Source organism: Artibeus jamaicensis, unplaced genomic scaffold (genome assembly GCF_021234435.1).
Source record: "Artibeus jamaicensis isolate MK-2021 breed Jamaican fruit bat unplaced genomic scaffold, CSHL_Jam_final contig_354, whole genome shotgun sequence".
Classification (NCBI taxonomy): Eukaryota; Metazoa; Chordata; class Mammalia; order Chiroptera; family Phyllostomidae; genus Artibeus; species Artibeus jamaicensis.
Genome location: NW_026521803.1, coordinates 1,521,875 through 1,537,476, shown reverse-complemented (window position 1 = coordinate 1,537,476; position 15,602 = coordinate 1,521,875). Strand labels below are relative to the sequence as shown.

The following is a 15,602-nucleotide window of genomic DNA, read 5'->3' as shown; positions in this document are numbered from 1 at the left end:
AGCAGGCACATAAACGACATGTACAAGGGCAGATGGACTCAGTGTTATGGAGAAGTGACTGACGGAGGAATCATGGCATGCAAATGCCACTGCAAAGTCTGGCTGACCAGGTCCACCTCGTTCTGTCCTCCACACACTTCCTGCCTGTCTGAGGGGTAGGGGAATGGCAAAGGCACTGCCTCGTTTCTGAGGCTCCTGTTAGAGCCCCTGCTCTCTGCCAACCTTGGAGACAAAGGCTGTCAGGACTGTCCTATGTCTGCCCATTCTTAGCAGCTTCTTTCCCTCTGAAGATTCTCAGAACTCCATCTTTACTGTATCATGTACCTTAGAATGAGAAGTAATGGGCTGAGACACGTGACTCAGACTGCATCTTCAGGGTGTTTGGGCAAACAGACTGGCTCACACATCGCTGTTGCTCCAGCTCCCTCACAGGCAGGAGGCAACCAGGTGGCCCAGGGTATGGGCTCGCACTCACCTGTGAAACGGGGTACCCTCACCAAATTAAGATTATTATAACAGATAATCCCGGTAAATGACTTAGCATACATAGTACTCATATTGTTAGCTAATGGAAACTCAGCAAACATTCTTTTTTCCCCTTTCCCTCTGTCCCTGCCCTTCCCCTCACCCTTCAGATTTGGGCCCCTGTGTTAGTTCCTTAGAGGAGCCCCTGCTGGCCTTCTGGCCTCTCATACTGCTCTTCCTTGGCTCTCATCTCATCTGCTCTTTTTCCTGAGTTTATATCAGTCACTCTCACTAGACTGTGAGCTCCAGGAGAACCGCACTTGTTCACTGGGGTCTCCCTCCAGGCCTAGAATAAAGCTGGGCATGTCCAATGTGCCCAATGACCAAATAACCAAACGATGATGTTGGCACCATAGAAATGGTCCTGTGGAAATGCCTCAGCCCCTGCGTGGTTCGGGAGGCAGCCCCATGTGGGTGGGTTTCAGCCTTTCCCCCCAAGCACCTCTGCTCTTACCCATTTCCTTCTAGGTTACCTCCTCTCCCACCATGACTCCAAAGGAAGACACTAAAATGCAGCTTAAAAACTACATATTTTCAAAATTCTTTCCAAGCAGTTACATCTTTTACCTCAGGAATCTGCGAAACAACGTGACTAGGTACGCCCAGATTGTCTGTCACTGAAGAAGAAACTCAAATTGCACATCCCTCCTGTCTTCTGTGAATAGTTACGTGCACCGCTTTACATACTGCAACTTCTCTAAGGAATTTTCTAGAGGTAAAGAGCTTGGAGTTCCCCCCCAAAAAATTCGAATATTTTTACATTCATTTGAAGACTAATTTCTGTTAGTTGGTGACATCTTGTAATATCTTGTTCATTTCACCCATACCTTTCAAATCACTAAGCTTCAGAGTTACTAGGTAGGTACTGCATAAAGACGCAGGATTCTCAGTGGTCCAAACCATGCTGCCACGACCAGTAAGACCACTGCTTGAGCAGGGACACTTGGAAGTAAGGTTTCTTTGGTAGTGTGTTCAAGATGCAGAATTTGGTGGGGGGAATGATTTAGAAAGATTTTCCAGGACACATTCTTAATTTTAAAGATAAACAGTGAATAATACTTAAACAAAGATTACTTTGAAAACTTCTTAATCTTCAACCCCTATGCCCACAGAAGCAAACAAATAAAAACTAAAAACTGATACAAACCTAATGAAGAAATAGTGCCTCTGCAACACAGCCAAATGCAACCTATCATCGGACAGATGTTGCAGGGATGTGCTGCCCAGTGCCACAGAAATAGTGACTGTACCCAGATTCTCAGACGCTCAGGGAAGGATCTTCCCACTGTACTGCAGAATGTATGTGTGACATACAGATGACTAAACTTTTATTCTCAGCCTCTTCTCTGCATATAGCAACTTGGTGGGTTTTTCAAACATCCCAATACAAACTGTGAAAGTAATTGCTTCTGTAAGTGGCCATGAGGAGATTATCTGAAGGTGCACTTACCAGAGAGGCTGAAAACACCTCAGTACTTCCGGATACCAGTAATTTCCTCTATTTTTGTATTCAAGCATGGTTTGGGGTAGATATGTCCATATTTCTTTAAAGTAAAAAGGATTTGGGCTGTAAAATTCATTAACGGTAAGACAGCAATTCTGTCATCTCCAAGGAGAAATTTCTGGCCAAGCAGAAAGGCATTCTTCTTAAGAAAAGAAAGACTGTCATTGAACAAAATAAGAATGTCAGAGACACTGAAATGGTTTCTGATTTCAGACTTCAATGCCAATCTATTCAACACAAAGCAAAATTACCGAAGTTCCTGTAGAAGTTTGCCTTTATGTTTAAATGAGAACTTAGCAAAGGTCAGAGAAAAAGCAAGTCACACAGCATCCGGAGCACACCCACCACCAAAGGAGCCCCACTGGGCTGAGGCGCCCCACCTGGTCCAGAGGTTAAAGCAAGGTGTTATGAATCCACCTTAGATGAATTTACAGAAAAACATTTCAGTATTGATCATACCTTCATATATGTGCTTTATTTTTAATGCCCTTTCATATTAATTATTTCTTTGGATCCACTCAACTACCACTATGAGAGGAGAGAAATGGTCTCCATCTCACAGTCACAGAGGCTGAGCCCCACAAGGCAGCAAGTTTGTGGCTGGGCTTAAAGTCAGGTCTCCCACCTCTCTGTGTAATGGTACTTGCAACTAAATCACACAGTGAGTAGCGAGGTCCACGAGCATGTCATAACGACGCAGTATTTTAAAGGGAAAGAGCTTCGAATTCGCCAGGGAAATCTAAGTTGTATCTCTAAGCTGTAACATCTGTGTGACCTTGGACAAGTCACCTATCCTGCAATTCAGTCACCTAAACAGGAAAATGTTAACCACAATCCTTTGGAGAGAAAATCGGCCAATAAACATGATTTTACTTTATAATATGAGAAGTGTTGGATGAGTATATTATTATCATCATTATCATCACAGGGAGCATATTAATAAAATAGGTATTATTTGATGCCATTGCTGAGAAATGTTTTTTTAAAAAGTGTCCTTTGTAAAGTTACACAATCAAAGCTAGAAAAAGTATGTAAATGGAAACCTACTGCCACTGGGGAAAATGTTTTTAAAGCCTCATTTTTCTAAACACAAATAAAAGAAAAAAGTTGCCATCAGAGTAGCTACATCTAAAATAAATCAGAAGTCTCATCGTTTTTAGTTTAGTTTCTAATTTCTTTAAATGCTTGTTATTTTATTATTTATTTCCTCATAATTATTTTGATTTTCTGCATATTGAAACCACTTGGCAGTCAAAATTTGAAGGAAAATGTCATCATCTGAAATTATTAAAAAATAAATCATTGAAGAAAACCAAAAAATGAGAAGGAGCCATGTTAAAAGAGACTGTTGTCTTTGCTAATAGTCTTCAACATAAGTGATATTTGACACACCCCCACAAGGCCATAGTAGCTATAGCAACAAGAAGAAATATAATGCATTAGAGTCACTCGACCAAACACCTAATTAATATACCAAATATATTTCATGTATATTTGCACATGATATTGAATTGTTTTATGCCCTTATTTATGTAAAATTACTTACTTTAATAGCCACTCCTTTAATTTATAAAGAGATGAAAATTTTCTGTGTCTTCCAACTTATATAATAATCAACATAACTTTAAACAACAACCCACGTACCAGGGTGAGCAACAACTCTCATTTTCTACTTTTCAGTAATGATTTTATATCTGAAGAATTTCAGTTCAGAAATCTAACAGGATGACTGTCCAATGATATAGCTAAAAATTGTTTATATATATTTAAGACATCAAATCCTGATTCTTTATTTAGACATATGATGTTTGGCATTACTATTTAAAATTCTTGTTTCTCTGTACTAATGGAATGTCAAAACAGCAGTGCTGCCTAGGAAGAGAAACCAAGGACAGTCTTTGGCTAAAGGCCTTTTAAGAAGACGAATTCCACTGCCTCGTTCCCTCAGTTACTCCAGCACTTTGAGCCTTCTAACCTTTTTGCAGTATCCTTTAGAACAATTTCTGAGCTGTTCTGCATTTGACTATATCCTTATGGGATATAAATCCTCAGTTTAGAAAACTTTTTCTCATACAACAGGCATTTTCTCTCTAAGGAGACTATGTATTAGGATAGTTTTTCCACAAGTCTTTGGTACCTATCATTAAGGCAAAAACACGTCTCATACCATTGACCTGTTGGAGAACAGCCAGGGGCTTTCTCTCTGACGCTGGATACATTTTAGCGGTAAAGGTTCTTGGCTGTAGTCTGAGGTACTTCCCTTTAGCACTGAAATTGGGGCATATGGAAGAGAGGCCTCATAACACCCTGGGAGAAATGATGAATAAAGGGGAGAAATGCTTTACTTTCAGGGTGTCCATTCCTCCCGCATACACCCACACAATTCCTACATGTCCATAGATTCTCAGAAGGGAAATGTCCACATCCCCCAGATCTGACACTGGTAAGAAGGTGAAGTCATCAGAATTCCCTGTAATATTCCCTGGGATGATGAACCTAGAATCTAAGAATCTAGGAATCCCCTCTGAGGCCTTGAGGAAGAATACTGTGCAGTGTTGGCACACAAAGCTGTGATTCTATCCCCTAAAAAAGATCTGCTTCTCTGCCTGCCTCTAGGTTGTCCACTCTTCCGCAACTCTGCACAGTAAACAAGCGGAGGACTCTCAGCTGGCACCGGTGTCTGACCACCATCCCATAACCATGTTTAAGGAACCAGCTCTGCACCGGGGCTGAGGTGATTTGGATAGGTAAGGCTGCATTCGATGTAACCAGAGACGGTGTCAGTGTGCAGAAGACAATGTGTCAGAGGCGGCTTCCAGTTCAAGAGTGTTATTTTTGGAACAGTCTGAGGAAGCTGATGGCATGGCTGCCCACACTGCACCAGGCCTGGTGCTGCAGAACGTAGAGTTGTCAGCCCCTCAAGTCTTAACTAAAAATAAGTATCTACTCATTAAAGCAGATTTATTTTTATTCAGACCTTTTTTATTCTTGCATTATACTTTTCTCCACAATTGAATTTTCAAAATATTTTGCCAATAATACTTGTAATTCTTCAAAGCCTATAAACCAGGCCTTGATTCCAGCAAAAAAAAAAAAAAACTGGCTTTCTCATTTTCATGTTCTTCAGGAACTTGACAGAAAAAGAGCTTCCATGAAAAGAAGGGAAAAGGGGATTTTTGGAAATATGGGATAGATTAAAAACCAAGTAAAAAAAGCTCTAAATATCCTAGATATCCTAGAAAGGGCGTGAAAGGCATCCAGAACCCTCCCCTCACTTCTAAGAATCTTCCTCTCACTCAGAGCTTCACTAGCTGCATGACGGCAGCTTCCCATGGGCCTGAGAGCAGGTGTTTCAGAGCATCTCGGCACCTCCAAAACCTGCAACTCCACATCCCTAACCTCAGCTGCTCTCTCACTTCGGATACAGTTCTCTGTTATGTAGGGTTTTTTGTTAAGCAAAATAAAGCGAACTCTCCTTTTTTTAAATGAGAAATGCTTGTTACATTCTATTCTAGCTTGAAAACTCTTCCTATTAATATTGTACTTGACACCTAAAGAAGATAGCAGAGCGCCTGTGTGAGGGAACCACAAGAAGACCGAGGGTAGATGCCGTCTCATAAAGAGCCTGCACATCATTTACGCTGCCTGACAGCACTGCAGTGGTCTGGCCTTATCATAGCTGTTGAAGTTTTTCTAGACTACAACTGATAAAATTCATTATGCACTCTCATGATGCCATCAGTCTCCTTTTGCTTAACTGCGAGAATACCCTTCTTCAGTTAATTGTGGGCACCTAGTTCCTGCCCTTAGAATCATCTTTTAGCCCAATACAAATAATTTCCTTTCTCTTCCCAAGAACTCCAGCTTGTCCCTGTCCCTCTATATAGCCCACATTACCACACTAAATACTGCTGAGTCATTAGAAAGATGCTTTTTTAAATAAAACAATTAATGTTTTAATTGTTAGGGCAGTTTCAGGGTTATGGGTACAGAAAAACTGGGTAGCTAGCAGGCAGAGATTCAGTCTTTGGGATACAAAGTTCCAGGGGTTCTGACAAATGCATAATGGTTGTAGGTGTCAGAGGCTTCAGTGTAATCTAGCAAACTTTAAAAAAATATTTTAAATGGATTTTTAGAGAGAGAGAGGGAGAGAAACATCGATTTGTTGTTCCCCTTACTTACACATTCATTGGTTGATTCTGGTATGTGCCCGAGGAGGATCGAACCTGCAAGCTTAGTGCATTGGGATGACACTCTAACCTACTGAGCTGCCTGGCTAGGGCTTCTCTAGTGTACTTTTACTTTCCCCTGTTGTCTCTGGGTTTCCTGAAGAAAGTCCTTTGAAACTCCTTCTTAAATAGAATCTGTGCTGCTGTGGCCAGGTGTTGGTGAGGGGAAGTGTTCCAGAGTCTAATGATTAAAACCAGTTTAATTTTTAATGGGCCTGAGTCCTGGGGCTGTGACCTTCAGAAGAGTGTCTCGGCCGTCTTCCCTCCCTGGTGTGAGACACGCGGTCAGAGGGAACTGGAGCTGTCTAACTGCCTTTCCCAGGACACACACCACTGGTAAAGTGGTTTCCCTGGAGGGCAGGACCTCAGCTCTCTGATGCCTCTAAGAAGAGTGGATCAGTTTGTTCAGCTTTTTTCCGGTTGTGAGGATAGGACTGATGACTTACAAACTCTACATGTCAAAATCATGACCAACAATCCGCTTTTTAACTGTGATGATTCCTATGAAGACACCAATATTGTTTCTTGCTTCAGTTCCCTGTAAGAGCAAGTCCTTAGGGAATGAACCCTGACACAGCCCTTAAAATTCAGTATACATATGGGTCATAACGTAAGTCCATCATTTTTCTAAACAACATAATACAAAGTCTGACCACTGATAATTTTTTGTTTCTCCCTCTCCTTCGCCATGTAAACCAAAAATGGTAGAATGTATTTTCACCCAGTTTAAAGACCATGTTAGTGATAGTCTCTACCCTAATGAAGAAATTATGTAGTAAGCATGAGATTCACTGCTGGGGATCCTGAGGCTCTTCCAAAAGCGGGGCAGCCATTGCCCGTGGAGCTGCGGCTGGGGCCATGGCCTGTCTGAAGAGTCATTGCCACAGAGTAAGATAGATGCCTCGGATAGACAAAGCACTATTTTCAACCCCCTCAACCCCCTCAACCCCCTTCTCCCCCCCTTCCCAGCACCCAAAACCAGGTAGATATAGGTATCAATTTGCTACTAAGCTCCTTCTCTCATAGGCAACTCTGAGCAGCAACAATTGAGTAATTCACCATGATTAAAGATCTTTAGACACCCACAGAAACAACTGTGATATACTACAAAACTGAAGACATGAACTCCAACACAGGCTTGCATCATAATTCTATTAATTAAAAATTTTGGTAATTATGTAGAGGCTTCCCAGAAGGCTTTTAATGTGTGTGTAAAATTAGTGAGTATTGTAACTCATCTTCCACAGAGAACCAAGTGAAATAAAAAGATGTCTAAGACCGTGTCTTTTAAACTTACAAAGAAGGCCCCTAAGTTGTGGCTTTTTGATATATTGCTTAAACTCATCTTGTCTTCATTCTTTGGTTCCCTAGTTGTGGTTTTTTTTCTTCCTGTTGGTTTGATGGTATTAATCTCTTTGTTCTTGTTCTCCTCAGTCTCTCATGACTCTAACTTTCTGATGATACTCTGCGCTGACTTTCCTCCACTAGATTCAAGCACCCACAGCTCTACGTAAGATGAAATAGGGAGAATGCCTTCCTATAAACAAGAAAAAGGTGGCCTAATATATGAAAAACCTACAGCCAACGATATACTAAATGTGCAAAAACTAAAACCTTTCCCACTAAGATTGGGAACAAGACGAGGATGTCCACTTTTACCACTTCTATTTAACATAGTATTAGAAGTCCTGGCCACAGTGATCAGACGAGAAGAAATAAAAGATATACAGATTGGAAAGGAGGAAGTAAAACTGTCATTGTTTGTAGATGACATGACAATGTGCATAGAAAACACTACAGACTCCACCAAAAAACTACCTGACCTAATAAGTGAATTTGGCAGAGCAACAGGATACAAAGTCAATATTCAGAAGTCAAAGGCATTTCTGTACACCAACAATGAAATATCAGAAATAGAAGCCAGGAAAAAAATCTCATTTGATACAGCAACAAGAAAAATAAAGTACCTAGGAATAAACCTAAATAAGGACTTGTACTCAGAAAACTATATAACACTGAAGAAAGAAATTAAGGAAGACACAAACAAATGGAAGCATATACTATGTTCATGGATTGGAATAATTAACATCATCAAAATGTCTATACTACCCAAAGCAATTTATAGATTCAATGCAATCCCTATTAAAATATCAATGACATATTTCCCAGATATAGAACAAACATTTCAAAGAACAAAGTAGGAGGTATCACCATACCTGACATCAAACTATATTACAAGGCTACAGTAATCAAAACAGTCTGGTATTGACATAAGAACAGACACATACATCAATGGAACAGAATAGAAAGCCCAGAAACAAACCCAAGTGTCTATGGTAAATTAATATTCAACAAAGGGGGCAAAAGCATAAAATAGAGAAAAATAGCCTCTTCAACAAACGGTGTTGGGAGAGTTGGACAGCTACATGAAAAAAAATGAAACTAGACCACCAACTTATACCATACACAAAAATAAACTCAACATGGATAAAAACTGAAATATAAGTCATAATACCATAAAAGTCCTAGAGGAGAACATAGGCAGGAAAATCTCAGATATTCCATGAAGCAATATTTTCATCTATGTGTTCCCTAGAGCAAGGGACATAAAGGAAACAATAAACAAATGGGACTTCATCAAAATAAAAAGCTTCTGCACAGCTAAAATATACATAAGCAAAATGAAAAGAGAATCAACCGTATGGGAAATCATTTGCCAATGATACCTCAGACAGGGTTTGATCTCCAAAATATATAAAGAACTCACACGACTCCACTCCAGGAAGACAAACAATCCAAATAAAAAATAGGAAAGGACCTGAACAGATACTTCTCCACAGAGGACATATAGAGAGCCCAGAAACATATGCTACGATGCTTAGCATCACTAGCCATCATAAACAAATCAACAAACAACAAGTGCTGGTGAGTTTGTGAAGAAAAAAAAAAAAGGGAACCCTAGTACATTGTTGGTGGGAATGCAGACTGGGTGCAGCCACTGTGGAAAACAGTATGAAATTTCTTCAAAAAACTAAAAATGGAACTGCCTTTTGACGGGCAATTCCACTGCTGGGAATATACCCTAAGAATCCTGAAGCACTAATTCAAAAGAACATATGCACCCCAATGTTCATAGCAGCACAATTTACAATAGCCAAGTGCTGGAAGCAGCCTAGGTGCCCATCAGCATATGAGTGGATCAAAAAACTGGTACACTGACACAATGGAATACTACACAGCAGAAAGAAAGAAGGAGCTCCTACCCTTTGTGACAGCATGGATGGATCTAGAGGGCATTATGACAAGTGGAACAAGCCAGGCGGTGAAAGACAAATATCATATGATTCCACCTCTAACTGGAACCTAATCAATAAAACAAACAAGCAAGCAAAATATAACCAGAGACATTGAAATAAAGAACAAACTGACCAGAGGGGATGGCAGAGGGAGACAACAGAAAGAAGAGAAAGGGTCATCAAGGAACATGTATAAGCACCCATAGACTAAGCCAAATGGGGGTCAGGTGGAGGAAAGTGGTAATGGGAAAATGGAGACAACTGTATTCAAATAACAATAAAAAATGATTAAAAAAGAGAAAAGGAAAAGATGGCCTAAAAGACAAGTGGTAAAGATACTTCACAAAAGAAGATATTCAAATAGCAATAAACACTGAAATGTGTTCAAGCTCATCAGGCCTCAGGGAAATGCAAAATGAAAAGCATGAATACCGTAAAACCAAATGAATGGCTAAAACTAAAGAGACTGACAAAAACTAACTGCTGGCAAGGCTACAGAGTACTTGTAATTGCCGAAACATGCTGGGAGAAATGTATTGTTACAGCCACTTTGTAAAAATATTCAACAGTAGATCCTGAAGTTGAACTTAGGCAAACCCATATACTCAGAAATTCCATTCTTAGATACATACCCTACAGAAATGCATACACATACCCACCAAATCACATACTAGAATGTTTCTAGTAAGCATCATTGGTAAGAGAAAAACTGTAAGCAATGAACATTCAGATGCATAAACTGTGATATCATCATAAAATTCAGTAATATGCAATAATTTGAACAAAAAACCATGGCTTAGATGGATCTCACAAACATCATGTTAGCAAAAGAAGTCAACCATAAAAGGAAATCTACTGTATGATTTCATTTACAGAATGTTCAGAACAGTGACAGAGTAACTGGCAGCGACCAAAATCAGAAGAACAATTGCCCTGGCAGGAGCTGGGTACTGTATAGCATGAAACAGAAGCCCAGTCAGCTTCTATTTCATGATGCAAGTGGCAATTAAATGGGTGTGGCTGCAATTTTTACCTAAAAAAAGAATTTAGTACTGTATATGCAGTGATAAACTATATCAGCAAGTGGAAAAATAAAGTGAATTTTACATCACCAAATATAACATGATTCTATACTTGTAATGAAAACAAAAAAGTGATTATATCCAAAATTAATGAAGCATTTAGTAGCAGGACTTATCTCTTGCATTTTTTGCTTTATAAAATTCTTTGATTTTTAAGGAAGAAAGCACTAGTTACACATTTGAGCCCAAAAATAGTTGACAGTAAAAAAGAAACCATTTTCTGTTAAGCATTCCACAATTCCAAAGGTATCCCCTGGGGCGGCGCAACGCGGCAGCTGGGACAGCATTGTTGTCTGGGGTACCATGTAGCTTTGGTTCAAGAATTCTCTCAGGGGGCAGAAGGACAGACCACTTAGATGACCAGATCCTTTACACTTAATGTAAATGCACTTTCACTAGCCTCTCTCAACTTATGGTCAAAGGAAAGTTTGTGTAGGCCTCTGTGGAACACTCATGAACAAACGTAAAAACCTGACAGGCCACTGCAGATGCCCAACTCAACCCTGGAGAAGGGATGTGTGGTACCTCCGAAAATGTCAACTGTATGTTCATGCATTACTTGCCTAACACAAGGCACAAAGGCTAATTACCATTTGCCATGACTTAGGTATGACACTCAACGAGCTTGCTTGTAAGCCTTAGTAAGACAAACTCCAACTTATTGTACTTCTGTCCTTTCACTACTAAACAGACTTTCAGATAATCGTGCTTTTCTCGACCAATTTGTACTTTAAAACTTTTTATTATAGTTGAATAAAATTATTTAGACAATAAAGATGTTTCCAAGTAAAAACAGAAAATATATCCAAGATACGAAGACTGTAAGCTGCCTGTGTGCACATCTAAAATTCAAAGCTAAAGAACATGCATGCACACATGCACAGCCTAGGGACACAGACAAACATGTGGTGAGGCCCGGGGGTGAGTGTGAGTGGAGGGGGAGAAGGGCATAAACGGGGGATGCCTGAAATAGTGTCAACAATATTTTAAAAAGGAAGTATAAACTGGTAGTTACAGAACAGTCATGGGGATGTAAAGTACGGCATAAGGAACAGAGTCAGTAATATTCTAATAACTGTGTATGGTTATCAGGTGGGTACTTGAGTTATCAGGGTGATCACTTAGTCTTATAAATGTCTAATTACGGAAATGAAAAATAAAAAAAATTATAAAAGAAGTCAAAGGTATAGTGTTTTCCCTCTAGAGAAAACAAAGAACAAATTTTAGTCTACTTTTCTTTAAAAAACCCCCCAAAACTAATGAATTAAGAAGGCATTTATTCAAATCTATGGTCAGACCAAAAAACAGACAAAAAGCAAAGGTAAAGATTTAGAAATTATGCTCAGATTTATAAAAAAATAAAAGGAAAATATCAAATAATCATTCACTATCACAGCAGTAACATACTTATTCTCCTTATTTTGTCTCATCCAGGTTAGAATCAGAGAAAATGAGCTTAATCACAGCAATGAAGATTGCTAGTTCAATGTAAGGAAGAACCAGTTTGTGTGACAAAAGGCCAGCATAGAAAGCAGGTGCTAATCCTGTCAATTTTCTTGGACTTGAATGGATCCCTGAGGCATATTCTCAACAAGAGAGTGTTGTGGGCCCCAGGCCGCTGACTACTGCTCTGCTCAGGCAGGTGCTTCAGCACATGCCCGGTGTCGTGACCATCCTGCCTGCGAACACAGACCTGCACTGTGAGGAACACACGTTTGCGCTAAAGAGCACAGTGTATGCGCACATAAACGAAGGCACGTCGTTGTAATCTCTTCATAAATGATGCAGAAAGGAACAAGTACACACTACACAAGTTGGAGATTTCATCTTTCACACGTTGCAAGTGCATTTTGCTAGTGATATTTTCTGTTTACACAAAAGTGATCCTCGTCACTACTTTTACTATGTGAATGACAAAACTGTCTATCTGTTTTAACAGAAATGCATAAATAATCTGTGGAGATATTTTCGAAAGTGTTAAAATGTGAATTAATATACTGACACTTCTTTGGGGCTCCATATATCATTCCAAAACACGTTGTGGATGGAAGGAAGGCTTGGTAAGATGGATTAGAACACTTGTATGAGGCAGTTTCAGAGGGGTCGCTTATTTACTTTATGTAAAGCGCAGTTACATCACACAGAAATTCTTCCCATTAGGGAGAAATGTGGAGATACATACAGAAACCAAAGTAATTTAACTGCCCTCCACTTTCTGAGGAAAAATTTCCTCCTCCCTTTGTGGCCACATTCTTTCAACCACAAGCTGACCCTGGGTCCTGCCTGAAATGAGTGACAGCCCTTTTGTTCAATGACTGCCAAGAACATTCTTTTTCTCTTAAGGAAAGTAGAATGGGTGATCGCATTAGAAATGAAGTGCAGTGCTACCAAATTGGGCTAATTTGTTGTACTTTTGGCCAAGTCAGCAGAAAACTCACTAATTTGTTTTTTTCTCTAGAAGATAAACAGATCTCCTACCATATTTTGGGAGATAAAAACATATGGAACTACTATGGTTAAAGACATAATGATACTATTTACAAATTACCTATGTCTGACTAAATAAAATTCATTTCACTAAATTAACACAACCAAGGGAAAATTTATTCCTTAGCTTGTTACAATATAACCTCAAATTATAGATGAGATTTTGTCTATACTGAGCCTTGACTGAAAAGAAACATAATTAAATAAAAACATGTTCTTTTTCCTATACCCTGATAATCCCTCAGCTTTTAATAATTAAACTTTTTTCTCCAATAACCTTCTCGCCTGCCTTACTAATGAGGCACATTTCCCAGTCTCCCACCTTACACACTCTGGTTTCCCTCTGTGCCCTTTGCAGATGGCAGAAAGAGATTCTACCAGAGACTGTCACTTCCATAGGCTTAGATTTGTCCTATTGCAACTGAGTACCACAGAAATTACAGAGTCCGGTCCTTTCACTTTAAAAATGAGAAAATTAAAGTTTAGAGCAGTGAAGTCACAGAATTTATTCACAGAGTTGGGGCTAGACACAAGTCTGTTGACATCTAGGCAGGTCCCTTCCACCTTTCCCTCCTGGAATGGTAAAACCAGCCAAACAAACAAATAAGACATCTTCACAACAAAAAGTACAGTCTGCATTTTTGCTAGTGTTTTTGTTTTTACCTCTGAAGAGTTCACCCCAGTCAAAATCTTCTTTTTGTTTGATTTTCAAACACTTTGTCTGCTGTACAAGTCTGGACAAAAAACAGAAATAAAATCTGGATTCATTATCCTGTGAAGTAGGAATAAATCATGAACGACAATAGCACACATTTAAATAGAAACCACGGGGTAAACAACAGTGAATTAGCAGGTATTTTGCTGCACAGAACCTTCTTAGAATTTTTCTTCAATTTAATATTTTTAAAACACACTTTTGTTCAGAAATTCTAACTTTGAAATCTAAAACTTAAAAGCTTCTCCACCATCTCTTACTGCCAAATGTTTGTATAACTCTCTGGAGAATAATCTCTTCAGATTCTGTGGAGGAGCTATTAGGGACAGTAGGTGGGTAAATAATTGCTACTGATGATTTTAGCACTTATTTTAATCAGAAGATTATATACATTGTGCTCAAACAACCGTATAAAGTAACTTGGTTACATTGTTGAATGTCAGAGAATTAATTAACTTTTAAATGTTCCAGTCTGCAGTAAGGACTAAATTTGTACCTCTCCTGGAACTTTATAAAATCTTGAGGCTTGTTGTTTGTAACGAATATGGTAGTTTCTAAAATGAAACTTTCCCAGTGTTGCTAATTACCCAATAATTCATTTTGGGTAGACAGAACTTGAGACAGTTGATTGATTTATCTGTGATCTTTATGGTTTTAAGGAAAATTATAATGCCTTGCTTTGCAAGTGTATTTTGTGCCTGAACTTGCACAGCAACTCATTTACCCCCATGGGCAGGGCTCCGAGTCGGGCGGACGAGCTCTGTTTCAGTCTCTGATTTAGGCGAGGAATCGCATTCAGTTACTAAAACCTTACAGGGAAAGATAAGTGCCTTGTACAAGATTTGAGTTAATTTTACTTATATGTTTTATACCCATGTATTTCATGGTAGAATTATTCAATTTATCAGATTTTTTCAAACAATAAGACTTTTTTCATGAACCCCCCCCCCCAAGAAACAAAGGAAAAATTTCTACTGAAATCCCATTTTTGGACCTTAAAAGGAGGCCCTACATAGCTACTGTGGAGCATACTAACTTCAGGGAGTGAGCTGCCTGTGGTGGAAGGCAGATAACAGTACACTTACTGTAGGAAAACCTGGCTCCATGTCTTAGCACCTGTGCCCTAAGTTTGTGACCCAGGTTACATATTTAAATTCTGCAGGACTCAGCTTCCTGATCTGCAAAATGGAGAGAGTACTTGCCTTACAGCGTCTGTTCTGAACAATCAATGAAACAATGCATTATAAAATAGTCTACAGACTCTCCTGCCTCTTGGACACGTGTAAGAATGTGTGAAATATTTTCATAATTCAACATGCATAATTTTCATTATATTCTCTACATATCATCAGGAATATATGTCTTCAGGCTCAATTTACATTCTTGTAGGGAAGAATATAAATTAGACAGAGAGGGCTTAAACTTAAGCAGGAGCACTGGGTGAAGGTGCTCGTCAACGTGGAGCGCCAGGAGCACAGTCTGTGTACGGAACACTGATTCCGCAAAAATTAAGCTGGAAAGGTATTTTAGCTGTACGTACACATTTCTGAAGAACCTTGGGAATTTTCACTTAAGCTTTAAAAATTTATGAAACTGAGTTGATCTTCAAACCATCATAAAGCATCCCTCTGCAATATATGTTGATGAAGATCTTGGTTCTAGCTTACAAAATTAAAAAGCAGAAGCTAGCATGCCTTACGTAATTTTGATGGGGATTTTAAAATGCAATGTAAAACAAATCAAATAAATTTGAGTAGCTTTTTA

At 39.2% G+C, this 15,602-nt stretch overlaps 1 protein-coding gene across 1 annotated transcript in view; it reads right to left on the bottom strand.

Moving 5' to 3' along the window:
* L3MBTL4 (L3MBTL histone methyl-lysine binding protein 4) overlaps nucleotides 1–15,602 on the bottom strand; it is a 435,810-nt gene that overhangs the window by 94,013 nt on the left and 326,195 nt on the right. The window contains exon 16 of the mRNA XM_053664334.1: nucleotides 13,787–13,857. Within this exon, the coding sequence (XP_053520309.1) occupies nucleotides 13,787–13,857 (71 nt within the window). The remainder of the gene's footprint in view (nucleotides 1–13,786; nucleotides 13,858–15,602) is intronic.